Raw genomic sequence first — 26,397 nt, 5'->3', positions numbered from 1 at the left:
ACCTTATCTGTGTTTTATGAGATACTTTATCTCAGCCTGATAACTCTTTGTCCATCAGAAAGGTTTTTCTTGTTGTTGGAGCAGCTCACATCTCTGTAGTGTGACATTCACTTTTGAATGAATATAAATGCTGCTATTAATTGACAATTTGCATGAAATTAATCAACAGTTTCACATTTTTGGAAACATGCTCTCTGGCTTTCTTGAGAGTTAGATGTTCAGATTGGTACCACAGGAGTTTTTTTTCATTTATTTATCTTGCTCTCCCAATGGGAGAGTTTTACCCAAATGGAAAGCATCGAGCAGCAACTGGTTTTGATATATAAATAAAGATTCGACTTTGTCAGCAAAGCACAAAGTAACAGAAGTGTCGTAAACCAATTTTTTTTTCTCAGCAAACCAATCAGGATGAAGGAGATGTCTCACGACAGCATATAAATTCCTTCATGAAGCTAAAACCAAAATCTGGTTGATTAGGTAAAAGTGTGCAGGATCAGAGGCATCACTCAGATCTATTCATTTTTAGCCAACTACCAACAGATGTTTAAACCAACTGTCTCTGATTTATGTTCGTGTTATTCCTGTCACCTTTGACTCTGAGCTGAGCATTCGATTTGGCATTCGCTGCCGTGAAGTCGACGCCTCCGGCCATGTCCTTCTTGCAGTTGTACAGGATCAATATGCGTCGGGCTCCCTCCTCCTTGATCTCCACCTCCTGAGAAGAAAATTCAGTACAAACGAGAAGTTGAGGAAATTGATGAATAAAGTTGAGTTGATGTGATTGAGTATAAATGAAACATAAGGAAGTCTGCGCTCAGATGAAGTTGAAATTATTTTCATTGGCTTTTTTCTGGTTTAAATAAAAAAGACTTCAGTCAGTCAGTGTTTAATCTTACAGCAGACGGGTGGAGTGTCTCTCCCTTCAGTTTCCAGGTGGCGTGAATGTCCTCCTCTGAAATCTCTGTCTCAAACTTGGCTGTCTCGGTCTCTGTGACCTCCACGCTGTACAGCGGGCGAACAACCTTGATTTCACGTTCTGCAGAGGTTTAAAAAGATGTTAGAGGAAACCAAACAGAAGGTGAAAACTCACTGAAATCTCTCAGAGAACCCAGAGAACAAGTGAGAACACTTTCACGATGTCGTACACGGTGAAAAATACAGCTTTGTGTCTGATGATCGGTGGAGGGAATAAAGTGGACATGGAGATGTGACAGTTTGGGCGAGAAGCTGACGCTCTCTTTCAGAGCGACTTACAATTTGTGCAAAAGCAGAAGACACGGAGCAGCTCTTGACAATAACCCAACCCTATAAAACATCTCTACACTATCAACAGACTCTCTATAAATGTCTTATAACTGAATTCTTCATGCTTATGAAGACATTTAGGAATCAGTTTAATCAGTTTAAGCTTCCAAATGCATTTCTTGTCAGCTGTTAAAAACAAAAAACTAGAATTATTAAAATTGTATTATGAGTATTATTTCTATTATTATTTGTATTAATGGTATTAGTAGCAGTAGCACTAGTAATTAACATACAAGTATTTATTAACTAGCCACAAATCAACAGGTTACAAATGTTGTACAAATTCGTACGATTGGATTATAAACAAATAAATAGTTCGCGACAAATTGAACTAAAATACAAAAGATAATAGAGATAAATCTGCTTACAACAACTTTATGGCATGTAATTTGGTCGTAAAAATTAAAAAAGTTCTAATTCATAATTTTTTTTAAAAAAGTTTATGAAACTGAAATTTTGCAATTTTGTTAATTTCAAATTATGTAAAAGATGTTTTACAAGCGTTTACAGAAGCGTTGCGCTTGGTTTTATGTTTTTGTCTGCCTGAATTTAGTCTTTTTAAATTTCATTAATGCTCAGAAGGTAATGTACAAATTATGCTGGGAAAGAACTTCTTTCAGGTTAAAATTACGACTTAAATGCAGACTTTTTTTGCAGCCATCCAAAAATATTGTTAACTATAGTTGTAGCGGTAATACATAAGTAGACATCTGTCAATAACCAACTTTAAAAAGGTGTTAATATGATCAACACATTATAAACTAATAGTTTGTACATTTTTAGTTTAAGACCGTTAATTTTAAATAAAAAATGCATAACCGACTATTTAAATATTATAACATGCATATGAACACTGATACGGACATCTGAGAAAAGAGACATTAACATGAATGTTACATTCGTGTCTCCATTATTACTTCAGAGTTCATACAGTGTTTCTATATGTTGTTATAATGTTTACTGTAGATGTATAGGGTTGGATTTTCCTCAAGTGTTCTGATAACAAACACTACAAACACTCAGAATGGGAGTACAGGACACAGTAATGGAGGATGGAGGGGAGATGAGAGAGGCCGTGGGCGGGGCTCGATTCTGCAGTCTTGACCGCGGGCTGGGGGAAGGGGCCGGATCGCTGCAGATTTTACCTTCGATGTTCAGGTCGGCTGTGGTTTTGTCGGTGCCACAGTCGCAGGTGTACGCTCCCACGTTGCTCTTCGCCGCCTTCTTGATGACCAGCAAGCGCTTCTTGCCGTCTGATTGGAAGAGAATGTTCTTGGAGGGATAGATTTCGTTACCATCTTTGAACCATTTCACCTCGCCAGCTGCCTTGCTCAGCTCGCAGGACAAAATCACCTCGTCCTTCTCGACAGCGGTGTAGCTCTGGAGCTTCACCGTGAAATACAGGTCGCCCTCTGCAAGAAGGCAACAACAAAACCAGTAATAACCAGGCATGAAAACAGTGGTATAGAAGTATGGAATCAATACTGACGGTCGTCTTTCTGGGAATTTCTATCATGACCTCATCCTTTCTATAACTGTGCCTTTGACACGATTCAACTGCATCCTTCTAAAAAAATACTAACCAAGCACAGTGAGCATGGCCTCTGAGGTCTTGCCCATGGCATCGACTTTGATCATTGAGGTGTCGTCGATGGTGACCTCCTTGAAGGCCAGTGTGTGGACTTTTCCATCCTCTGACATGTGCACCACTTTGCTAGGGTGCAGACGGATGTCGTTTTTGTACCAGACCACTGGGATCTTTTCATGAGAGAGTTCAACACTGAACTCTGCTGTTTCACGTTCCTTCACGGTCACGTCTTTAATCGGCTTAATAAACTCAAGACGAATACCTGACAAACAGAAATGATGTACATAGAGGGGAATTAAATCAAACACAGTTGGTAAGACATGAAAACATACAGACACAAATGGTGACGAAGTGCCTAAAAAGTGCTACACACTCTTTGTGATGAAAATATAAGCTTTTCCTCGATTGCTTGCCTCAAGTCTCTGTCAGCATTTACCTTTGATAATCAATTTTCCAGACGTCCTCTTATCTTCAGCCTCAAACATGTATTTGCCTTCGTCTTCATATATGGCAGATTTCACAACAAGAGCGTGTCTTTGTCCCTCCACCAGGAGTTCAAATTTATCATCATTTGACAACTCCTGAGATCCCTTCAGCCAACGGAAGCTTTTGGGCTCTCTAGAAATTTCCAGCTCGAATCTCGCCTCATCCTTTTCGTACACATGCACATCAGCCAGCGGTGTAAGGAATGAGACTGGTAGCTCTGTTGGTTCAGACAGATTTACATCAATATCAAGGCGAAGATGGGGTGCTCACGAACAAAAGCTTCGGATCAGTCGTGCTTTGTTTAAGATAACAAGAAAAACTTTAAATAAAACGCAAGAAGGATAAAAAATTTTAAGTAAAAAGTGAAGCAGAAAGAAAAGTCTTGCTTGGAAAATGTGTCATGACTTTGCAAAAGAAGGTAGAGTGAGGAAGTGAGAGCTCACCCTTCACTTTCAGGTTAGCAGAACACTTGGCGTTGGCGGCGGTAAACGCCACCTCGCCTGTTTGAGGCACTTTGCAGTTGTACAAGACCAGAGTGTGTTTGGCTCCATCCTCCACAATCTCAACGTCCTGCAGGAGGCCCGACAAACTTCAGCATTTCAGTAAAAACATAAGTAGAGCAACGTCGTGGTACATCCACTTTCATTTGTTGGCTAACACACTCATACTTCATATCTTAATACTGTTCGGCTATGTATGTGAAATTTTTCAAACAAAACTTCAGGATTCTGAAATCTAAAAATCTATGTCTGGGTTGAGTCGAAATGAAAGTGAATCGGACCACCGGTAAGAGAATATCTACAGAGATGTATTTTAACGTGACATACAGCAGATGGACTGAGGACTTCGCCATTCAGTTTCCACTGGCCGTGGACATCGTCCTCACTGAGCTCGACCTCAAATCGAGCTGTCTCTCCGTCAAACACCTCAGCGCCGTACATTGGCCGAACCACCTTGATGTGGCGAGCTGACGATTAAGAGAGGGGACAAAATTCTTACTGAAGACATAAATACACAGACAGTACATTTATACACACACATACATAGACAGGCATAGACAGAGTTGCCAAAATATGTTTGACTCATAATCTGAGGTAAAGCTTCTACTTTGGCAACTGATACTATACAGAAACCTCCCTTGTTATGTAGTAAGCAACTTTTCCAAAGGACCATAAACAACCAAATGGCTTTCAATGTTGGCTATTGCAGTGGTAGTAAAATACTGTGATGATCATTTTTTTTAAGGACTGTCTGTGGCCCAGCTGTGTCTAGGTGAATTAACTTGGACACGTCATTGCCAAACAGTTACTTAAGAGGAGCCATTTGGTTCTAAATGGACCTTTGAGATCATTGAGGTGCCAATAAAGGGGTTTGTTTCTGTTACGGGAACCATTAGGACCCTCTTAAATAAGCATCTTCAAGAGCACACAAAGAAACAGACAATTAAACAGAACAAGAGACAAAAGCTGTGGTGGAAGAACACTACAAGACTGATAACCTCCTCAGATTAGGGTTGGATCATGGCTACGATGTGAGCCTTTTAACTCTTGTAGTGTTTTCTACCATTTTCGCAAGGGTGGTGACAAGAGACACAACATACAGGTGGTAATTAAGAAGTGATGAGAGTAAAAAGGTGCTTCAACTGCAAAAAAATGGGTGATTGGGCTTGAGGTGTTGTTAGGAGGCAGTGCAGGTGAAGGGTAAGCTGAAGAGGGGCGTCAAGAAGTAGCCTCAAAGGAAGGTGAGTACCAAAAATCCAAAACAAATTCTGCGTCTTTACCTTCAATGTGAAGCACTGCAGTCGTTTTGTCTGTTCCACAATCACATAAGTACTGTCCTTTGTCTTTGTCCCCAACTTTCTTGATGATGAGGGTTCTGCGTTTGCCCTCGGCCTTTATGGCCACCATCTTAGAGGGCTTGATCTCGGCCTCATTGTGGTACCACATGACATCGACGTCTTTGCTGAGCTCGCAATCTAGAGCGACCTCGTCTTTCTCCACTGCAGTATAGTCCTGCAGCTTAACTGTGAAGTATGCATCTCCCTCTGGAATGGGGACATTTTTGGGTGACTATCAATGGAACGTATACAACACACATAAATGGTACAAGGCAAACAATGGACAAGACAGTCAGAAAAGACAAGGAACACAAATGGACAACATAGAAAAATGATTTCTGATGACACAGAACACAGAGAAACGATGTCTTACACATACATGAGGTCATTTTGTGGACCTGGACAGACACAAACATGGACAAAATGTACAAACAGCTGTAGGGAATAAGAAGGAACGACACTGGAAGAGGAAGACAGACAGATGGTTATTTGTGGTTTACCTATGACTGTCAGGTTGGCCATGGAAGGAATTCCTTTGGCCTCAGCCTTAATTTGGCAAGTATCATCTAGAGTCACTTCCTTTATTTCTAGGATGTGTTTCTTTCCATCCACATGAGTGACCACTGTCCTGCTCGGATGAATTTTAACATCGTTCTTGTACCAGGTGACAGGGATGTCCTCGTGGGAGAGTTCCAGCTCGAACCGAGCAGTTTTGCCTTCCTTTACAGTTTGGTCCTTTATTGGCGTGATAAATTTGAGCCTGATACCTAAAATTTTATTAGTAAAGCATATTCAAATAACTTAGTTTGAAAGAGGAGGCAACCAACTCAACAAGAATGGTTCTGCTAGTTACAGTATGTCCGGTAATGGCAGCCCAGCACTTACCCTCCACTGTGAGTCTAGCTGTTGAGGTTTTGCCCAAAACCTCAATCGTATACTCGTCCTCGTCGTCAAACTCACAGCAGTTTATAATCAGCATATGCTTCTTTCCATCAATGATGATGTCATACTTTTGGTCTGGGGTGATGATGTCAGCCCCTCTATACCACATGACCTTAGAGACATCTTTCGTGATGGTGCATTCAAACTTGGCCTGTTTCTTTTCAGGCACAGACACGTCCTTCAGCGGGACTACAAAGTCCATTTCAATTTCTGGGTTAAAGAGTGACATAGGTACACAACGTCAACAACACAACCAAACACAACAACTACACCAAAGTCTACAGCAAGTGGCCAGTTTACCATGTACCCTTTTGCTGTGTGCCTTCATGGCTCCAGAACTTTGTGAAAGCCTACTTATGAGCAATCAGGGGGTACCAACATGAAAACCTCATGCCATTTGTTGTTGCAAACTTGTTGGTGGTTAATCGATGTTATATGCAGATGGTGCCATCTTATCCTACAGGACAAGTTTTCAGGTTGTGCAGGTCCCAGACAAAGATGACGTCACTTTGGCATTCCCAGGATTGTTTAAAAACATGGTCTGCTTCAGAACATGGCGTTGAAGGATTCAATCTTGTCATCAAGGAGGCTGTCTTACTGGAAATGATGGGACAGGACCAGTCCAACATCTTCTTCGGCTGTCATCAACAGTTTATAAGGATGCATCAAGTCTCTTCATTCCTCAGACCATTCTTCTTTCTCCTTGCTTTTCATCAAGTACTCACTAATAAACTATCTGCTGCTACTCTAACATTTCATCAAACTGAGGCAATTTGATGTCATGGCTCACATCTTGAGTGAGCCAGTTATGGTGTTGGTGTAACTTGTAAACTGGCCACTGTACGTAGATTTAACATAAAACATTTAACCACAGACAAAACAGACACTTGATATAGTGACATTACTACACATTTTCACATAAATCTGACAGAACAGACATTTTCATTGAACAGACTTTACAACAAACAGAATAACAAACACAGGACACCATTGCAACCATGGGAGGAAGTTGGGATCCCATATCCCGTATCCAGAAATTGCTTCTCATCTTCTTGGGCTGCATGAAGTCTCAAATAATGAATTTGACTCATCGACCCTATTAAATAAAGGTCTAAGGTCCGCTCTCACATGCCATAAGGCTTTATTTTATTGCCTGCAGACCTTACACCTTTATTTTTACAGCTAATATCCTCAAACAATGGCATGTTGTAAATCCAATCTTGGATACCGGAAGCACTTCCTTACCTTTGACATTAAGCATTGCACTGGTGATGGCGTTCAGGGCCTGGTAGGAAACTTCTCCGGCTTGATCCAACTGGCAATTTTTCAGTATGAGCTTACGCACACCGCCCTCCATTTGGATGTCGCACGTCTGATGGATACATTAAAGTACGTTTATACATAAAAAGTAGTGAAATGAAAATTTAAATGTGGAAAGTCCAAAAGTCTCAGACAACTAGTCAACATACTTCTTTTTGACAAGACTTTTGCTGATTGGAGTCTTTTGTATAGAGTGGCTTTTCAGTGAACTAAGCTTGATGTGTATTGATCCACTGATGATGTGGTGACTTTTGGTTGCCAGATCGTGCTTTGGATACAACTGATCCAGTTTCTGTAAAGAGTTTTAGAGTTCCATGCACTGACTCTTGGAAACCTCTAGTGTAGCCATAATTTGACACTGAGAAAGCGCCTTTTCGTTTAAAACTTTTAGATACTGATGCTTGTTTATCACTATGACAATGCTATTTAGTAAGCAGTGATCTGCTGGAAACTTGAGGCGCCGCCATATTCATCTTAAGGCATGCTTCAATGGAAGGGATACAACTCAAGGAAATATTACCTCCTTTTGTATGAAGGAGTTAAACTGGTCAAACCACAAATTTGCTTCAATTTGTTGCTGTATGAAAAACAGTGCAGGATCTTAAACATATCTTCATTTTACATGTCATAACATAACCATGTTTTTATATGTTTCTAAATCCTAAAACTTAGTTTTTTCCAAGTTTCTGTAAAAATATTACAGATCATGTATCAAGACTTTAGACACTTGGCGAGTCCATCCAGTCTTACCGGAGATCTGGTCAAAACCTCTCCTTTGAGCTTCCATTCTCCTGGAACATCATCCTCAGAGATCTCTGTCTCAAATGTGGCATCTTGCTTCTCAATGACCTCAACACTGGCCAGGGGCTTCAGGATCTCAGCCTCACGCTCTGAAAAATGGGTTGTATCAGAACTAATAAATATCAACCAGTTGATTCAAAGATAACGTTTTTGAGGGACTCAAGTTAAAAGAAAGGTAAGTAGGTAAACAGATAAACCTCCAAGTGTTAGCTTGGCAGTGTAGAGACGTCCTTCCACCTCCATCGCATATTCTGCTACGTCCTCAGGCTGACAGTTCTTGATGGTGAGTGTCAGCTCTTTTCCTTCCTTCTTGATCTCGATCTTGTCAGAGGGCAAGACCTCATTCTCTCCTTTGAGCCACTTCCAGTTAGGAGTGTCCTTGAAGAGCTCACATTTAAATACAGCGGCAGCCTTCGGTTTCACATGCTGGTCTCTCAGCGGTTTCACAATCCAGTCTTTGATGATTTCTGTTGGAGTTAATTGTTACTTAATCAGTGTCCATCATATCGATTTAAACTCCCGACCCCCCAACACTAACAGCTCTGCCATTGTTAGACTGTCTCATATGGATTTGAAAAATATCAACAAATCTTTGGTTTTACGCCCTGATAACAGTCATTAACATTTTCTAATTCTTCTTAAAAAAGATAGGGATATTTAAAAACAACAGCTTGACTTTATCCTGGTGTCTTTTTGCAGATTAAGGTTGGACAACTTTGAAGAAGAAGAAATAGAAAAAAGGTTTGTTACATAATTTGTTTTCTCAAATCTGTTTCGAGTCAACCTTCTTCCCAAACAAATTAATAAAAGATGAAAAAGAAAATAAACCCAACATCAAAGTTACCTTTGTACCGTTCAGTTGATCGTCTTCGTGCACACAGGATAAGAGTCTGGAAGTGCAACTGCATACTACTGGTAAGCTAGCTGTGCTGTCTTTGAGTGTCCTTTTTTCGATCAATTTTCAATTTAGTCCGGAGATATACCTGCTTTTAACCACACATTTGCATAGACAACCGGCTGTGTTCTGAACATTGTTGTTCACATTTATGCCTATATACATGTGTTACTGGAGGACACCACAAGATGGCACATGTTTGACACAGCTTGTTGTCCCATTGTTGTCCCTGCTGCTGCTGACGAGCTTAGTGACTCCTGACCCACATCCCCATTCTGGCCCTACACACTAACGTCCATGTGCTCATTGTATCTTGCCCACGCGAAGCATTTATTGCTGAGGACGTGCACAACTGACACTCCAAACGGACGCAGGATACACGAGTCAGCCCTCATCTGAATATATTGTTAAAAGCAAGTATATCTTTGGCCTTAGAATTGACACCCCCACTAAATATTACTAACATGTAGTATGAGCCAGGACGAAGGAGCTACAACAGGCTTAGTCTCGGTTTTGTTTGTCAAATTTTGAGTGGATTTCGACAATTTCCACAAGGATTTCAAGGTCCTTCCCCAATGTGTATTCCTTTGTATGAATATGTGGAGATCTGACTTCAGCTGCAGGACATTAAGTGACAACTACATCAACATGTACAATATTGTTCATAACAATCAAAAGATTGTTGTATGTCATCAGCATACAAATAAAAAGTAAGATGTAAGTAAACTGAAAATGGGAATGGGCAAAAACATGTTTTCCAGAAATTATGAATTCTTGCCCTAATCTTTTTCAGTATACATTCCTTAGAAAGCACCAGTATTGATGTATGTTCCTGTGTACAATGTCCTCTTTTGCTTACCGATCACTTTGACATTTGTTATGGTCTTGACATCTTCCTGGCCGTCGACTTCGCAGGAGTAGGAACCAGCATCCCCCTCAGTTGAGTTCTGGATGGTCACAGCGTGCTGCATACCAATGATATTGATCTGAACCTTGTTCGCCTTTTTCTTTAGGACCGTGCCGTCCTTCTTCCATACGACCTCTCTCTCTTTGTTCAACTCACAGGTCATATACACTGGCTGACCCTTCATAGCTGAAGTCTCCTCGTCCAGCTCTTTGATCCATTTTACAGGCAGCTCTGTGAGGAGATAAAGAGGATATGAGAAAATTGACATTGACAAATTCTTAAATAGGATCATAGGAGAAACTTTTTCTGGTCGTCAGGTTGAAAAAATATAAATACCTTCAACAATGAGCTTGGCTGTGCATGATATTTCCTTGCCAGCATTCTTGGCAATACAGGTGTATTCACCGGTGTCAGACAGCTGGACATCAATAATGTTCAACTTGCGGTCTTTGCCATCAGAAGTGAACTTGTGCTTTGGGCTTTCGCGCAGGTTGCTGCCATCTTTCATCCATGAGGTGATGGCAGTGGAAGGAGAGACCTCACATTCAAACACAGCAGCAGAGCCGATCGACTCGGCCTCCTTCAGCACAATGTCCTGAAGCTTCTTGATGAACTTCAGAGGGACAGCTTTGAGCTTGAATCCTCCAAAGGGTTCATCTGGTGGTGTCGGACCTTTTCCACCAGGCTTCAGACCGCGGCCCCTGCCTTCTCCAGGGGACGGCGTCTGCTTGGCTGTAATACAGATTTAAGACCATCAATTCACAGTTGAAGTATAAGAAGGATTCTGTGGCATCACCATACACGATGAAGAACAGAATACTTGCTGAAAATTTAAAGGCAGAGTTCATGGGTTTATTAAAACAACAGACTTACGTTTCAGCCCTCTACCTCTACCTCTTCCTGCTTCTTCTGCTGGTTGTCCCTCTGTTTAGAAACAATGAAAATGAATTTTCTGCACACAATATGATCGTACGTCATTGACTTTATGACCTTCCATGTTTGATGTCCACTCGAATGGATAGGGGCATATGAGGTGATAGTAATGGTAAATATATGAAGTAATGGCACTGAAAGGAAGCCTGACATAACACACAACGATGAATGATGTATAATTACAACTTTATGGTGATGTAGCTTTGACACCATGATCAGATGGAATAACAAACAGACATATAAAGATGGCACATGTTGGGAGAACAGATGTCGAATGGACGATGGGAATGGCATGATATTGAAATGACAGACACACAGATGACATTACAGAAATGAAAGAAAGCAATGAATATGACCAGACACAGAATGGTAATTAACATAAATGCAAGAATGAGATGGCATAAATCGCGTCACACGTAAGATATAATGAGGTCAAGACGATTTAGATGGAGGCATGATGGTGGAAATGGGTAGAGATTATTCTGGGCATGAAGGAAAGGTTTTCTTGGACCGCCGCCATCTCACCTCTCCTGGTCACCCCTGGAACCTCCAGAGCACCTTCCTCCCCTTCACCTTCCCAGTCCTCGGAGCCGTAACTCTCCCGTGGAACCAGCTCCCAGCCCCAGGCCTCTTCCTCCTCTTGCTCTGCCCCTTCTTCAGGTTCATACTCCTCTTCAAACACCTCCTCCTCAGGCTGGGTGGCGACCTTCTTCATCTGCACGGCTCCAGGAGAAACCTCCTTCACCAGGGGAACCTTCCCTTTACCAGGCGTTGCTGGTTCTGCAGCCTTATCCTCCTCTGGTGACGGCTTCTTTGGGACCTTTTTGAGAATCACAGCTTCAAAAGACTCTTTTGGTGACACAGTTTTGGGAATCTTTTTGAGTTTATCAACACTTGGTCTCTTCTCAACAGGGACTGCCTCTGCTTCTTTAAGCTTCTCAACTTTAGGAGATGGTGTCTTTTTCAGCTCAACTTTCTTGAGCTGCTCCACAGGCTTCAGAGCCACTTCTTCCTTCTCTTCTTTGGCCTTGGGTATGACTCCCTTCTTTATTTGCAGAGGCTTGGGCTCCTCAGGAACCTTTTCAGGTTTCTTAACAGGAGCTGGCACCGGAGACACCGTCTTCTCTGCTGGAACTGCCTCTACCTCCTTCGGCTTCTCCGGCTTCTTCTCTGGAATTTCTGGGATCTCAGGTTTCTTCGGTTTAGCCTCTGGCTCTCGTTCTTTTGGTTTTTCATCTGGAGTTGTGCGACGAGGACGCAGGTCATCTGTTGGCTTCCTCTCTTTCTCCTCTGCTGGTTTCTTCTCAGGCTCTGCAGCCTCTTTGGAAGGTCTGGCGAATGGCTTCAGCTTGACGCTTTCAATCTCTTGCTCCTGTGTTGGGATTTTCTTCACCTTGGTGGGTGCTTTGACCTCTTCAGGCTCTTTCTCAAGACTTTTCTTTTTATCTACTGGCTTTGGCACCTTTGCTGGCGGCTCCTTTACCTCTGGAGGGGCTTTCTCAGGTTTCTTGGGAGGTTCTTTGGTTTCCATTTCTCTGGGGGTCCTCTCTCCCTTCTGGAAAGGCACTGTGTCCCTGTCTGGTCTCTCCTTCTTGTCTTTCTCTGGTTCTTCAGTTAGTTTAACTGGCTTTTCAAATGGTTTTAGTTTGACCACTTCTGGTTCCGCTTCATCTAAGGGCAATTTTTTCACTTTTTTCAAGGCTGCACTAGGCTCGGCAGGTTCCTCTTCCTTTGGTGTCTTGGGAGTCTTCTTCAGTGAAATCTTATCATCTGGTTTCTCATCCTTTGGGGTGGGTTTCTGGCGGGTCCATGCATCTTTAGGAACTTCCTTCTGTTCCTCTTCTTTAGGTTTCACAACTTCTGGCTTTTTCACCACATCTGCTTTGTCTCGAGGTTTCCTCTCCTCTGCAGGTCTCCTGGTGGCAACTGACATCTCAACAGCCTCTTCTCTATGCACCATCTCCTCAACATGCAAGACTGTGGTCTTAGTGACCCTCTGAGGTTTTTGCTCTTCTTCAGCTTCTTTAGTTGGAACTGATGGGATCTTCTTCAGTGTGATGACCTCGTGCTCCTCTTCCACTTCCTTAATGACTCTGGTTGCTTTTCTTAAGGTGGGAATCTCAAACCTTCCATCTTCTTCCAACTGAATTTTACCTTTTTTGTGCAGAACCGTTTCTGAGGCAGCAAAGGTTTGAAAATACTTATTTACACTTAACTGACAGCGTAGTTTGTACAAAAAATGCTTAAAACTAAAAAAAAACAGCAATATAAATATAAAATACAAAAAAATTAAAATTAAAACTTCCTATTCCAAATGAATGAAGTTCATTTTAAAAAGACTACACAAAAACAGTAACAAAAACAAAACAGACACAGAAGAAGAAACAAGACAGACACACAAAAACTTCCATAGGATACTACAGAAAAACATATACTATGTCTACTCTTAATATAAAATATTAAATTTTAAGTCGTTTTTGAGAAAATTTGCATTTGTTTGTAAATAATAAGACAATCAGAGCTAATTAGTGATCAACTCCCTCCCATTTCTTATTGCTCTTTAGCGTCCCAGCATCTCCACAAAAAACATTTTCAGATTTGGGGGCACTATCGGGCACTGTTTCAAAATCAGGAAGCATACCTTTATAGATGCTAATTAAATGCTGCGAGTTGCTGTGCATTCTGTGTACTGAGGTAAAATGAACGGTAATCAGTGCTCCTACCTTTCTTGACTCCTCCTGGTGCTTGGACAGGTCCCTTGGTTTCATCTAATAAGGAGGTATAGTTCAGAAAGTTGTTAATAAGCCAATTTAATTAGTCATGAACAGCAATTTAACTGATTTAAAAAGGTGGGGACCTACGAAAATGTGACAATTTGTCATCAAACACATTCAGAATGTATTAATTTCTAATACAGAATGTGGATGACATGATTTGAACCATGAACAAGAGTTGTGACTGAGAAAAGTAGTCCAGTATCACATGGATTAGTAAAAATACATGTAAGATAGTATCACAAGAAAACTGAAATTGAAGAAAGTTAAGGTGTGTCCAAGAACAAATGTGGCATGCTTGTGTTGGATTAAAGGTCAATTAATTAATGACCAAAAAATACATCTCACAAAACATGAGAAGACCAACAATGCAACATCACAACAAGGGACTCTGCCGCCCCAGATAAGACTCACAATCCAATCAAACACACAAACAGGTTGTTAAGTTGGTGGTCAACATTTGCAGTGATGAAATAAGATGTGAAGTAGATGTCCAACAAAGAGGATTTTTCCATTGCAGTCCTTCAAATACCTCTACCTGTCTCAGGAGATATCTTTTCTACGATTGTTTTTTCTTCTTCTGCAACCTTCTTTGTTGGTTCTTCAGCCTTCTTGACAAGCTGTGGCTTGGTCACTTCAAGCATAAAAAAAGAGGGAGTTGAATTGTACCACCAAAACACACTGCCTTTCTAAAAACACACACATTATCATCTGGATACCTGGCTTTGTTTCTTCTTGTGGAGTAATTTTCTTCTCCAACTTTTTGTCAGTCACTTCAGGCTTTTTGGCAGCTTCTTGAATTTTTACAGCAGGCTGCGGTTTGCTCTCTTCGAGTACAAAGTATACAGGATATTCAACATAAAGCTCTCCACATACACGACATGCTAACATTAAAGATCTGAGAGTTTGACACTAAAAAGAGCCATAGTTCATCTTGTTATTCTATGACCACCTTGTTTCTTGTCTGGTTTCATCAGGATAAAGTTTGAAAGATTTATGTTTGCTCAAGAGTGACATTCTTTTACGAATGCCTTTAGACATAGAAATACAGACAAAAACACCAAAACACATTTAAAAGAGAAGTTGGATACCTTCTTGAGGAGCAGCTGGCTTTACCAGTGCTTCTTTGACTTGTGGTGGCGCCTCTTTCTCCTTCACAGGAACTTGGGAACGAAATCACATGACAGTCAAAACCTCATTAAGACTGATGGGGTGAGCACTAAACCATGCAACGACAAATAACACAATGAGGACAAAGAAAATCCACAACGAAAACATAACAATTTGGAAGACCTGAGTGTAAAGACGAAAGAGGAAGAAATTTCCAAGAAATTTCAACAAAAAAATCTCACCTCACCTGTGTCTGTGCAAAACACTCAGTGAAACGTAACAGACAAACAGACATAAAATTAGAAGAAAGGATGAGAGAAAACCAACAAACAACATGACTCCATGGTGGTTTAGACATCAGGTGATAAGAAACCATAAGAGACTGTCTCAGTCGACAGCATGACGGTTCTTCATAAAGAAGTTTGTGCCCAAACAAAATGGGTGATGTGACATGGATATCCTCTTGAAATGATGACGACAAAGAGAATGAATCTCATGAATCCTGAACAGGATGATAACGAGGAGGTGCACGACAATGTTTGGTGCTCAGATCAAAAACACGTGCTCTGTGACATATAACACTTTTCCCTCTATACCTCTGGAAGATTCTGGAGGGGAGACAAGTTCCTTCCCTTCTGGTTCGCAAGACAAAACCCTCGTTTCTACGACAGACTGAAGCCCTCGAGCTTCTCCTTCCTTTTTGCTTATGGTTTCAACTTCCTGATGAGGGACGGATTGGACATCTGCTTTCAGAAAAGACTGCTCGACTTCTGATTTTGATTTCCTGGTGGCAACTTCCCCATGTTCTGGAGTGGTAGTAGACTTCTTCTTAATCATCTTCGGTTTGGTTTTATCTGTTACTGAGGGTTCTTCAGCAGCAGGCTCATGCCAATCAATATCAGCTTTTGATTTGTATTTTTCTGAGATCTTTACTTTTTCATCAACTCTGCTAAGTGTTTCTTTAGATGTCACCTCAGTTGGAGATGTTACTGCAGCTTTGCTTTCAACAGGTTCCAGTTTAATTTTTGTTTCTTCAATAGGTCTGACTGTAGCTTTTCTATCTTTAACCGGGACTATCTTTGACTGAATTTCTTCTACTGTAGCAACAGATTTATCACTTTCATGGAAAGTATGTTTTGGAAACTCTTTTTCAGCTTCTCCAACAACTTCTCCAACTCTGGTGTATTTTTCCGAAGTATCTTGGCGCATTAATTCTTTAGCTTTGGACTCTGCTCTTGTATGTTCAACTGGAGTAACTGTGGTAGTTCTGTCACCAAGTATTTCAACCTTCGACTTGCTCTGCTGCACTTTACTTTTTTCAGTTTGATCTAACCTCTGTCTGTTATCGATTGTTGATTCGTCTATCTTCAATGTAATATCCTCTGACTTGTAAGTCCCCTTTTTTCTTGACTGAATGTCTTTTACTAGATCATTAGGGGAAATGTACTGTTGCGGAGTATCTAATATACCATCTTTGTCTTTTGCAATCAATGATTTTTCATATGCAACATCCATTACCAGTGTCCTTGAAGCCTTCCTTTGTATTTCTTCCTCCTTTGTTTCAATAATCGGAGTAACACTAAGAAAAACGTCCTTTACTGTGTCTGTTTTAGGCTGAATGCCTTCATCTGTTTTCTGTCTGTCTGGTTTCTTTGGAGGTATAACTACCTCTGTTTTAGCATCTTCTTTGACTAATGTTTTTTGAGTCTTTTGCTGAGAAACACCTGTCCTTTCTGCCTTTTGTTGAGTTTGTTGTTGAACTGAAGCAATTTTGTCAGTTTTAAATTGACTTATGGCTTTTTTTACTTGAGTAATTATATCTGTTGTCTCTTGTTTTTCTGTCAAAATGTCCACACTTTCCTTTGCGGATTCTGGACTTTGTGATTGACTTATTAGAGAAACTTCACCGGCTTCATAAATGTCCTCTCTCCTTGATGTGATTTCTTTTACAAGCTTGTCAGGTGTAATAAATCTTTGGAGGGTGTCTGATTTAACATCTCCTTCTTTTACTATCAAATGCTTTTCAGATGCAACCTCCATCACAGGTGCAACCGAAACTGTTCTTTCGACTTGTTCCTGTTTTGTTTCTGTAACATCAAATGGAGTCAAGCTACCAAATTCATCTTTAATTAAAACTGTCTTGGACTGCACTTCTTGAAGGGAAGTTTTTCCACCTTTGCCCAACTTCTGTCCTTTCTCTTTCAGGGATTTTGATTTCTTTGACTGAATCTCTGGATCATCTGTTAAAGGAGGAAAAACTGGTTTTGTTTCAGTTTGCTTTTGTCTTGGTTTTATCTCTTCAGCTGAACAAACTGTAGTGGTTTTGTCCATTATTGTAAGTTTTTCTGGAGTTTCTGCCAAAGAGTGTTGATCTGTTACTTCTGTTGTGGATGCAACTGAGGCCTTTCCTTTAATTTCTTCCTGTCTTTTAGGTAATGTCTTACTGATAAGAGTAACCTTCTCAGTTTTATCTTGAACTCTGTCTACTTTTGCCATAGCTTGTTCAATTTTAATGTCTTTCGTGTCCTTTAAAGACTCCACTGACTTTAGAGAAATTTCATCTGCCATACAAACACTCTCTTTTCTTGATGCGATATCTTTTACTAGCTCGTCAGGTGTGATATACCTTTGGAGAGAGTCTGATTTAAGGTCTCCTTCTTTCACTATCAGATATGTTTCAGATGCAACCTCCATCACAGGTGCCACTGAAAACTTCCTCTCACTTTGTTCCTGTTTTGTTTCTCTTACTTCAATTGGAGCAACACTACCATATTCATCTTTAACTATAACTCTCTTGGACTGGATCTCTTCAGGTGTCTGTTTTTTAGATGGTTTGTCTCGCAGAGCTGTAACTGAATCCTTTCTTTCAATTTGTTCCTGACTTACTGGTTTTGTCTTTACAGTTGGAGGGACTTTGCCAGTTTCATCTTTAGTCGCCTCGACTGCAGTCTTGTATGTTTTGATGAATTTCTGGGATTTGTCTTTGTCTTGAGAAAAATCATCTGGCTTGTTCTCCTTTACTTCCATCTTAGGTTTAACTTCTGTCTTCGTTTCAGTTTCTCCCTGTTTTGTTTTTTTCTCTTTAGGATGAGCATATTTGGCTGTTTTGTCTTTCTGAGTATCTCCTTTTGTCTTTGCTGACTTCTCTTCTCTCTTGGGAAGCAATACTTCCTTCTCTAGAGGAGTGGTTTCAAATTTATGGATGTCCCCCTTTTCTTTTTCTCTGTCTTTAAGAGTTATTGGTGTTGTTTTTGGTGTCCCATCTTCAGTGTGAGTCACTTTCACAAATTCATCCTCAACTATGATGAGTTTTGATGAAATCTGTTCTTCTGCAGCGTCTTTAGTTTGATCTGTTTTTTGTCGCGTCTCCTTCAGGGATATTGATTCTTTTGGAGGAACATCATCTGACACATGATATCCCTTATCTTCTACTGCAAATTCAAGTTTTTCTGGAGTAACCTCAAGTTCTTTCGAAGTTACCTCCATCGTTGGTGCAACTGAAACTTTTCTTTCAATTTGCTTCTGTTTCGATTTCGTATCTTTAAGAGGAGTAACTTTAAAAGTTTTATCTTTAACTGTGCTGACCTTCAGCTGGTCTTGATCAACTACAATCTTGTGAAGTTTTTGTTCTGGTTCTTGAGAAGATACTAATTCACTCTCTGTCATATCAACTTCCTCATCAAATGTTGCACGCTCTGTGACAAATTCTTTAGCTTTTGCTTGTTTTTCAGGTCTGCCAACTTTGACTGGAGTCACTTTTTCAGTTTTATCCTTGACAAACTTCTGTGGGATTTCTTTGTCTGCAGCCTCTTTAGTTTTGGTTAACTTTTGTCTTTTCTCCTGCATGGATATTGATTCCTTCTGACCCTCTGACACATGAATTACCTCATCTGCTGATGCAAATTCAATTTGTTTAATTTCTGCTTGTTCTGAAGGTGCTACTTTCAATTCTTCAGAAGTGTCATTGATTAAAGGTGTAACTGAAACCTTTCTTTCGGTCTGACCCTGTGTTGTTTTTGTTTCTTTCAGTGGAGTAACTTTAAAAGTTTTATCTTTAACTGTGCTAACCGTTCGCTGATCTTGTTCCACTATAATCTCTTGAGGTTTGGTAAGTTTTTGTTGTGGTTCTTGTGGCGATACAGACTCGCTCTGTGTCGTATCAATTTCAGTTGTTTTGTGCATCTTCTGTTTATCGGTGACAGTTTTATCTGCACGTTTGGCTGATTTACGTAATATCTGGTGTCTTTCTTTTGCTGTTTCCTCCTTTTCTGACAGTGTTTCGTCAGATGTTGTTTCTGTCAAATCTACAACTGAAGTCTTTCTTTCAGGCTGCTCTTGTTCAGTTTTAGCAACTTTACGGAGTTTGTCTCCAGCTTCAACTTTCAGTGGAACTTCTTCTATCTGAGGTGTTTCTAACAAAAATGCTTCTTTTCCTTTTTCATTCTTAGACGTTCGTTTCTCTTCAGTTTTGGCTAACGCTGGTACTTTTCCCTTTTTAGGTACTTTTTCCTTGGGGGTATCTTGCTCTGTCAGTGACTTTACGTACGTTTTCTCAGCATCATGAAGAGTTGATGCTTTTCTTTCAGTTTGTTCCTGTCTTGTTTTGTGTTGCTTGTCTTCAGTTGTGACCATCTCCGGCTGGAATTTGGTTTCTTTTAACCTCTGTTCTTTTTCTTTTAAACAAATGCCTTCTACTTCAACGACTTTCACTTTACTACCAGTGTCTTCTGCTTTAGTGGTATATTCTTCTGGGTTATAATGCTTTAGCGTTGTTTGTTTTTCAGTTTGCTCTTGTCTTGGTTTTGTCTTTTCTTGTAGAACTTGTTCATCTTTATAAATAGCTGCCTTGACTTCTTCCTCATCTTCAACGACTGTCTGCTGTCTCATTTTCTGAGCGACGTCTTTTAGAGTCCTGCCCTTTAATAAGTTTTCAGGTTTTTGAAGGTTATTATCAGTTATACTTTCCCTGTCTGATAATGATTCTGGATGTTTGATTTCCACTACAGGAGAAACTGATGTTTTTCTGGAAGGTTTCACCTCAGTTGTTCCTTCCATAGGACTGACTTTGACCAGTTTGTCTTTAAGTGTAACTACTTGGGACAAAATGGATTCAGGCAGAAGCTCGCTGGTTGATTTTGGCAGTTTTCCCTGTTTTCCTTGTTTCACGTCTTTGTCTCCCTTAGATTCAACTCTTCTTGGTTTGCAAGTTACCTTTCCTATTGGTTTAACATACTCTGAAGAATCAGTTTCTTGTGTCCTTGAGGTTGTTTCAATATTTTCAGTCTTTAAAGGTTTTTCTTCTTGGTCAGTTTGCCTTAATTTCTTCTGGATACTGGCTTTTTCTAAAGGCTCACTGTCTGTCACACTGGATAACTCCAGTTTTCTAACTGATAGTTTGGGTTCAACTTGATCAGAAACAGTTTTGACTGAAAGGTCTGGCTTTTCAGTTTTTCTTTCAATGCTTTGATAAGCTTCCTGATGTTCTTTAGTGTCTTTTTTAACGTCTTTTATCTCTACGTTTGCTGTTGGAGAATCAGATTTTTGGACAGAAAATTCTTTTTCTTGAGATTTTTGTTTGGTGGGTCCACCCTCAACTACCACACCTTTTTCCCTCTTAGCTTCACCTCCTGTCTTGATGAACTTTTCTTTAGTTTTTGGGGTGACTGTTGTTTTGAGACCCTCTGTTTTTAAACCATCAGTAACAGATATATTGCCACTTAATCTAGGCATTTCATCAGGTTCTTCCCTCTTACTAGAAATGTCTTCTTGCAGCAAAGATTTAATGCTTTCGCCCACAAATTCTTCTTCATCCCTCCGATATATTTTAGGTTTCTCTTCAACTTCTTCTCTTTCCCCAACCTCCTCTAAACTGAAATCTTTCTCGATCTTCTGAGCTCCAGCCTTTAAACGGCCGGTGGTGGTCACTTGTGGTTGGAAGTTATTAAGTGAGAAGAGAAAGCACCATGTAGCGGTGCCAAGAGATTAGGGGGAAAAAATGACAAAACATAGACACAAACAATTGGAGTTAAACTAGACAAACACAGATAATAAAAAAAGGAGTAGGAGCTGACAATTAAGGAAATGTGGTGTCGCTGTACCTCTCTCTGGTCTTTTCCCTTTAATCTCGACTTGTGTTTCAGGAGGCAAAGCTGCAGGAACAGTCGTGGGAATCATCTCCCCCTTGGCTTCTGTTTCTTTTTTGTTTAACGCAAGATGTTAATATTAAGAGAAGAAAAAAGAGGAAGAAAGAAAGACTTAAATAACCACAAAGGGATAAAAAAAGAGCCCATTTGAAACGTCAAAAACAAACAGAAGAGTAGTGTAATATGACGACCACAGGGAACACAATGAGCATGAAAATGTGGTATGAAGAGACATATGAGGTGATGTTGATAGTGGACTGAAGCTGAAATGATGACCCCTGGTGGTTGCCCAAGATTTTGTATAAAAAAGAACAAAGTGCATGGAGTCGTATGAAAAGTTAAGGATGGAGATGATCGTGATGTTAGATTTTCTTTTTGTACCTCTGGAAGGTGTTTGTGGGGAAATCCTTTTCTTCTCCTCTGGTCTTGAAGGGACTGAAGTTTTTGTCTGAACCTCGATTAAAATGTCTTCTTTTTTCTTCTCAGTATCATCTCTCCGAGGAGGAACGTATCTGGTGTCCTCTTTTTTCTTCTGTACTGGTTCAGTTTTTTCAACAACTGACTCAAACTCAGTCTCCTTAAGCTCAATATCTGTTACTGACTCTTCTGGTTTTACTTTGGGGGTCACCTCTACTTTAGGTTTCGGTTTTTCAGCAACTTTCTCTTTCTTTGTCTCAGCTATATCATCAGGTTTTGGCTTCTTGTCTTGTTTCTTTTCAGTTACCTCGTGTTTCTTTACTGACACCTTTCCTGGTGCACTAGTTTCACCTTTTTTTGAATCGATAATGACTGGTGGTGTCATTTGAGTTTCCTCTTTTCTTGTTTCCTCATCTACCATTTTCACTTGAACTTTTGTTTGTTTGTCTTTACCTGTGACTCTCTGCTCGATCATAATTTCTGTAATTTCCTCAGTTCTACTGTATTTTTCTTCTGGAGGAGCTGATATGATCTCATCATCATGATCGATTGATTCCTCGTGGGTTACCTCCGTCAAAAATTGTCTTTCAAATTCCAGCTTTTCAGTTTGTTTTCTTGCTTCTGCTGTGATAATCATTGGAGAAGGTTTGGTTTTATCTGCATCTATTTCTTTGACTGTTTCCTCAGTTTTTCTGACCTCCTGTTCTCTCACTTGTCTCGTTTTGCTCTCTGTTTTAATGGTCATCTCTCTTCCCTTTCTGACTGTTTTGACACTAGTTTCTTGTTTAGAAATGTCTTGTGTGACTGATATACTATCCCTTCTCTCATCTGTAACTTCTTCTGTTGGCGATTCGATCGTCCTGACAAAAAACTCCTCTTCAGTTTTTTCTTTTCTAGGTTTTTCCTCCACAGTTGTGACCACCCTTTCTTTGTCAGATTCCTGGACTATAACGGTAGTTTCTTGTGTTTTTGGGACGACTTTGTGTTTAATTAACCTGGTTTCTTTCCTCTTTGAGGTGTCAGTAACAGATATCTCACCTCTCAGTTCAGACTTTTTATCAGTTTGGCTTGGCTTTTCTGTTGTACTGAAGACATCCACCTCTGATAACAATACTACTGTCTTGCCCAGAGGAGCCACTTCTTCCTCGTACAACACTTCGGCATGTTCTTCCACCACCTCTTCGTGTTCCCACACCTCGTCCGTGGGCGACACTTTCTCCGTCACGTAATAAACTTCCTGTATCTTCTGAGCACCTTTTCTTCGCTCGACCTTGACAAGACTCGTAGTTACTGGGAGTTTTAAGAAGTGTTGAAGAAGAGGCGTCATGAGGCGGCGCCAAGAGGTGATGACAAAACACAAAGACAAGCATCAGTGTTAGAAAGAGACAACACAGAGATTTAATAAAGGGCTAAAGCCACCTGTTGTGTATTAGCATCAAGAGTGAAAGATGTGGTGAAAGTACTCCATCATGTTTTCAGATGGTCGGTACCTTTTTCTGGAGGAGAGACTTTTTTCTCTTGTTTCACCTCAGTGGGCAGAATCTTCTCAATCTTCTTAGTTTCTATTTCTTTTAAAGAATTAATCAGTTTTTAATTCAAGATTGTGTGTGAGTAGAAGATAATTTAAAAGAAGAGAATGTAGACAATTAACAAATAAACATACAGAAATAACCAGCAAACATTAAATAACAAAAAATGCAGCAAACATTAAGACATCAAAGAGGTTACGAAACCATTTAAAAGAGTAGCGACAGTTCAGTTTGTATTCAGTGTTATGATTTCTCGCTGTCAACATAACATCTGCTGTAGACTCAAAAAAATGAAATAGTTCTGTTCATTTTTCAGTGTAATTGGCCTTTTGTTTGGTTGTTGGCCGATTTGTTTTCCTCTGTGTGAGAACTGCTGTCTGCCACATTATCTTTTTTGATACTTCCACTTGAAGGGGCTAATTTTGGATTTTTAATTGAGTACAAAGTCTTTGCAGTAATATTTTGAAGTTTAACTCTGTTATTGTTGAAGTTGCCACCCTAAACACAGCTTGTGGTTGTTCAGACACTTAACACTTGCTTAGTTAAAGTTTAGTTAAAGTGTTTTTTGTGTGTGTTAAAAGAACACACAAGCTTTTTCTTGAGCCCTTCTGTTTAAATTTGTAGTATTAAAATTACTGTAAAATAATGATCAATAAAAAAATAAAATTCAACCCAGAAATCATCATTTGTTGTATCAATTGCATAACGTATATTATTTTAGGCTGTTCTTAATAAATAGTTAATCATCAAGTGTCATACTGTTGTATTGTCTGAACTGATTATTTTTAATGTTGACTGAATATCCCAACTGAATATTTTGGGATTACAGTCAAATTACATTTCAAATTATTCTGATTCTGATAGTTTTCAGTTCATCTTTGTGGGACAGAATCATTTTAAACATTGGTGAATTTGGTCTCCTTGTTGTGTGTTCACAAAGTTAAATCTGATAAATTTCCCTTTAATTGTGACCAGTATTTCATTTTTATGAGTGTACATTAAGATGAATGCACCATATAGCAGATGACCAACTGGACTGTCGCAAATTATTCACATACATGAAGAAGACACAAAGAAAGATATACAGACTTGAGGTCTGCCTCTGCTGTACCTTTAGGAAGAGTTTCTTCTACCTCTGGTTTAGGTTTAGCTTCAGGCATCTTCTCAGGTATTTTATCTGTGGTCTTTATAGGAACTGTTTTATCTACAGAGATCCTCTCTGTTGGTTTCTTAGACACCCTCTCAGGTTTTACTTCCTCAATCTTTACAGGAGGTTCTGGAGGTGGCTTCTTCTCAGGAATCCTCTCTTCTTCTGCCACCTTCTGAGGAACTTTTACAGGCTTCCTCTCAGGAGGAGCCTTCTCGGGCACTTTTTCCTCAGGTATTTTTTCTGGAACTCTCTCAGGTACTTTTTCTGGCACCATCTTTGGAATGTCCTCCCTTTTTCTCCCAGGTGCCGGTACCTTCTCAGGCACCTTCTCAGGCACCTTCTCAGGCACCTTCTCAGGGACCTTCTCTGGCACCTTCTCAGGGGTCTTTTCTTTCACCTCAGCTTTCCCTGGAGGCCGTCTCTCAGGTACTGCTTCAGGTATTTTAACAGGCAGCCTCTCAGGTTCGGTCTCCAACACAACTACCTCATCAAACACCTTCTGGGGCACTTTTTCAGTCACCTCTTCAGGTAAGAGTTTAGGTTTGGGCTTCAAAGCTTTAAGAGGGTTTAACACAAAAACATTCACAAGACATGACTACAAAGACTTGAAAAATGTGCTGGCGCACAATAAGGAACATTAAACACAGTGGGGAATGGTTTACTCAGATTACCCGTTTTTCAAGTGCTTCTTATTGTCTTGAGGTTGGTGCAAGAGGAAAGATCATAGAGCTACAAAAATCAATGGTAATCATCCTCTGGAGAAACCAATTTCTGCAACAAGTTTGTTGCTGAGAAATCAGACCTACTGCTACTAATAATTAATAATATAATTTAAACATATCATGGTAAGTTGAGTAACTTAACCCCATTTGTTTAAAACTTAAACAGACTCAAAGGACAACAAACAACAAAACAGAAGCTAACAAAGACTGGGCGTGTTACTGAAGAAAGATCCGTCAGAAACATAAAAGTACCTTTCTCTTTCTTTGTCGGCTCTTCTTTGGGAGGAACAACAGCAGGTTCTGGTTTCTTGGCTGCTTTTGGAGGCTCTGGTATTTTCTCCTCCACAGGAACTTGAAAGAGTACCATTCAAATACGTTAGAAGCCTTTCAGTGAATTAAAGTTGAAGAGTAGTTTGAGATGGACAAACTCCAACACTCTATCGAGTGTAAGACAACAAATAACTGACAAACATGACGTGCAGCCCCATCGTGATGCCACAGTAAGTTAGACGTTAGACAAAGGAAAAACACACCAGAAACTGAAGACAGTGTAAGATGACTGTGAGAGTTTAGGTTTCAGTATGAAAGGTTGGGTTTGCTAGCATCCAAACTAAACACAACAAAGATCATTAAACACTCGTGAAAAATCACTCCAGATGAGTTAAAGTTGGATGGTGGAGTTAAGAAGATTAAGAAAAACTCCAGAGCACCATCTCGATCAGAGATGTTGTATACCTTTCTTAGGCGGTTCCTTTGGTGCAGGGGTTGGTTCTGGTTTGGCCTTTGGAGGTTCTGGTTTGGCCTTTGGAGGTTCTGGTTTCGGCACTTTCACTTCAGCTTCAGCTTTCTTCACTGCCGCTTCAGGTTTGGGTACCGCCACAGGTTCTGGTTTCGGAACTGGAGCTTCTGGCTTGACGACAGCAGGCTCTGGCTTCGTTACAAGAGGCTCTGGTTTATGGACTTCTGGTTTTGGTTTTTCTTCTTCTGGTTTTGGTTTTGGGGCTTCAGGTTCAGGCTTTTTAACAGCAGGTTCAGGCTTGATCTTTGCTGGCTCTGGTTTTGCAGCCTCTTCAGGAACTTAAAGTAACATTTAAAGTGCTTTAGACATGAGCAGATACATTTAGGACATACAGAAAGTCAAAGATTCGCTTCCACGCTTGAAGCTATACACAGTTTAGACTTTTTAATACTCAAGACAGAGAAACATACACACATCCATACAAAGCAGGAAATACCTTTGGATGGTGGTGTCACTTGCTTCTGTAGCACGGCCGGTTTAGCTTGTGGCTCTGGCTCAACCTTCGCCGCAGGTTTGGCTTCAGGTTCTGCTTTGGGAGCCGGTGTGGGTTTAGGCTTTGCTTCAGGTTCTGCTTTGGGAGCCGGTGTGGGTTTAGGCTTTGGTTCAGGTTCTGCTTTCGGTTTGGGCTTGGGTTCAGGCTCAGGCTTAGCTGCAGGTGCCACTTTTTTGGGCTCAGCTGGTAACTGAGGCTTGCGCTCATCTTCAGGTAGGTAACACAGACATTAGCTAAGGTTAGCAT

General features: G+C 40.3%; 1 protein-coding gene across 1 annotated transcript in view; it reads right to left on the bottom strand.

The window, feature by feature from the left end:
* ttn.2 (titin, tandem duplicate 2) overlaps positions 1–26,397 on the bottom strand; it is a 196,760-nt gene that overhangs the window by 99,798 nt on the left and 70,565 nt on the right. Inside the window, exons 91-119 of the mRNA XM_073473204.1 lie at positions 26,273–26,358; positions 26,095–26,212; positions 25,595–25,936; positions 25,112–25,210; positions 24,099–24,692; positions 22,949–23,026; positions 21,423–22,748; positions 20,997–21,092; positions 14,880–14,951; positions 14,508–14,615; positions 14,327–14,422; positions 13,738–13,782; positions 11,540–13,189; positions 10,955–11,005; positions 10,418–10,813; positions 10,034–10,312; positions 8,477–8,746; positions 8,229–8,368; positions 7,404–7,530; positions 6,102–6,368; positions 5,717–5,983; positions 5,160–5,423; positions 4,207–4,346; positions 3,823–3,949; positions 3,330–3,596; positions 2,889–3,155; positions 2,451–2,717; positions 897–1,036; positions 589–715 (exon numbers count right to left, since the gene is read on the bottom strand). Of these exons, the coding sequence (XP_073329305.1) occupies positions 589–715; positions 897–1,036; positions 2,451–2,717; positions 2,889–3,155; positions 3,330–3,596; positions 3,823–3,949; positions 4,207–4,346; positions 5,160–5,423; positions 5,717–5,983; positions 6,102–6,368; positions 7,404–7,530; positions 8,229–8,368; positions 8,477–8,746; positions 10,034–10,312; positions 10,418–10,813; positions 10,955–11,005; positions 11,540–13,189; positions 13,738–13,782; positions 14,327–14,422; positions 14,508–14,615; positions 14,880–14,951; positions 20,997–21,092; positions 21,423–22,748; positions 22,949–23,026; positions 24,099–24,692; positions 25,112–25,210; positions 25,595–25,936; positions 26,095–26,212; positions 26,273–26,358 (8,106 nt within the window). The remainder of the gene's footprint in view (positions 1–588; positions 716–896; positions 1,037–2,450; positions 2,718–2,888; positions 3,156–3,329; positions 3,597–3,822; positions 3,950–4,206; positions 4,347–5,159; positions 5,424–5,716; positions 5,984–6,101; positions 6,369–7,403; positions 7,531–8,228; positions 8,369–8,476; positions 8,747–10,033; positions 10,313–10,417; positions 10,814–10,954; positions 11,006–11,539; positions 13,190–13,737; positions 13,783–14,326; positions 14,423–14,507; positions 14,616–14,879; positions 14,952–20,996; positions 21,093–21,422; positions 22,749–22,948; positions 23,027–24,098; positions 24,693–25,111; positions 25,211–25,594; positions 25,937–26,094; positions 26,213–26,272; positions 26,359–26,397) is intronic.

This window comes from Pagrus major, chromosome 9, assembly GCF_040436345.1.
Source record: "Pagrus major chromosome 9, Pma_NU_1.0".
In the NCBI taxonomy this organism is placed as follows: Eukaryota; Metazoa; Chordata; class Actinopteri; order Spariformes; family Sparidae; genus Pagrus; species Pagrus major.
This window is presented reverse-complemented; position numbering and strand designations above follow the sequence as displayed.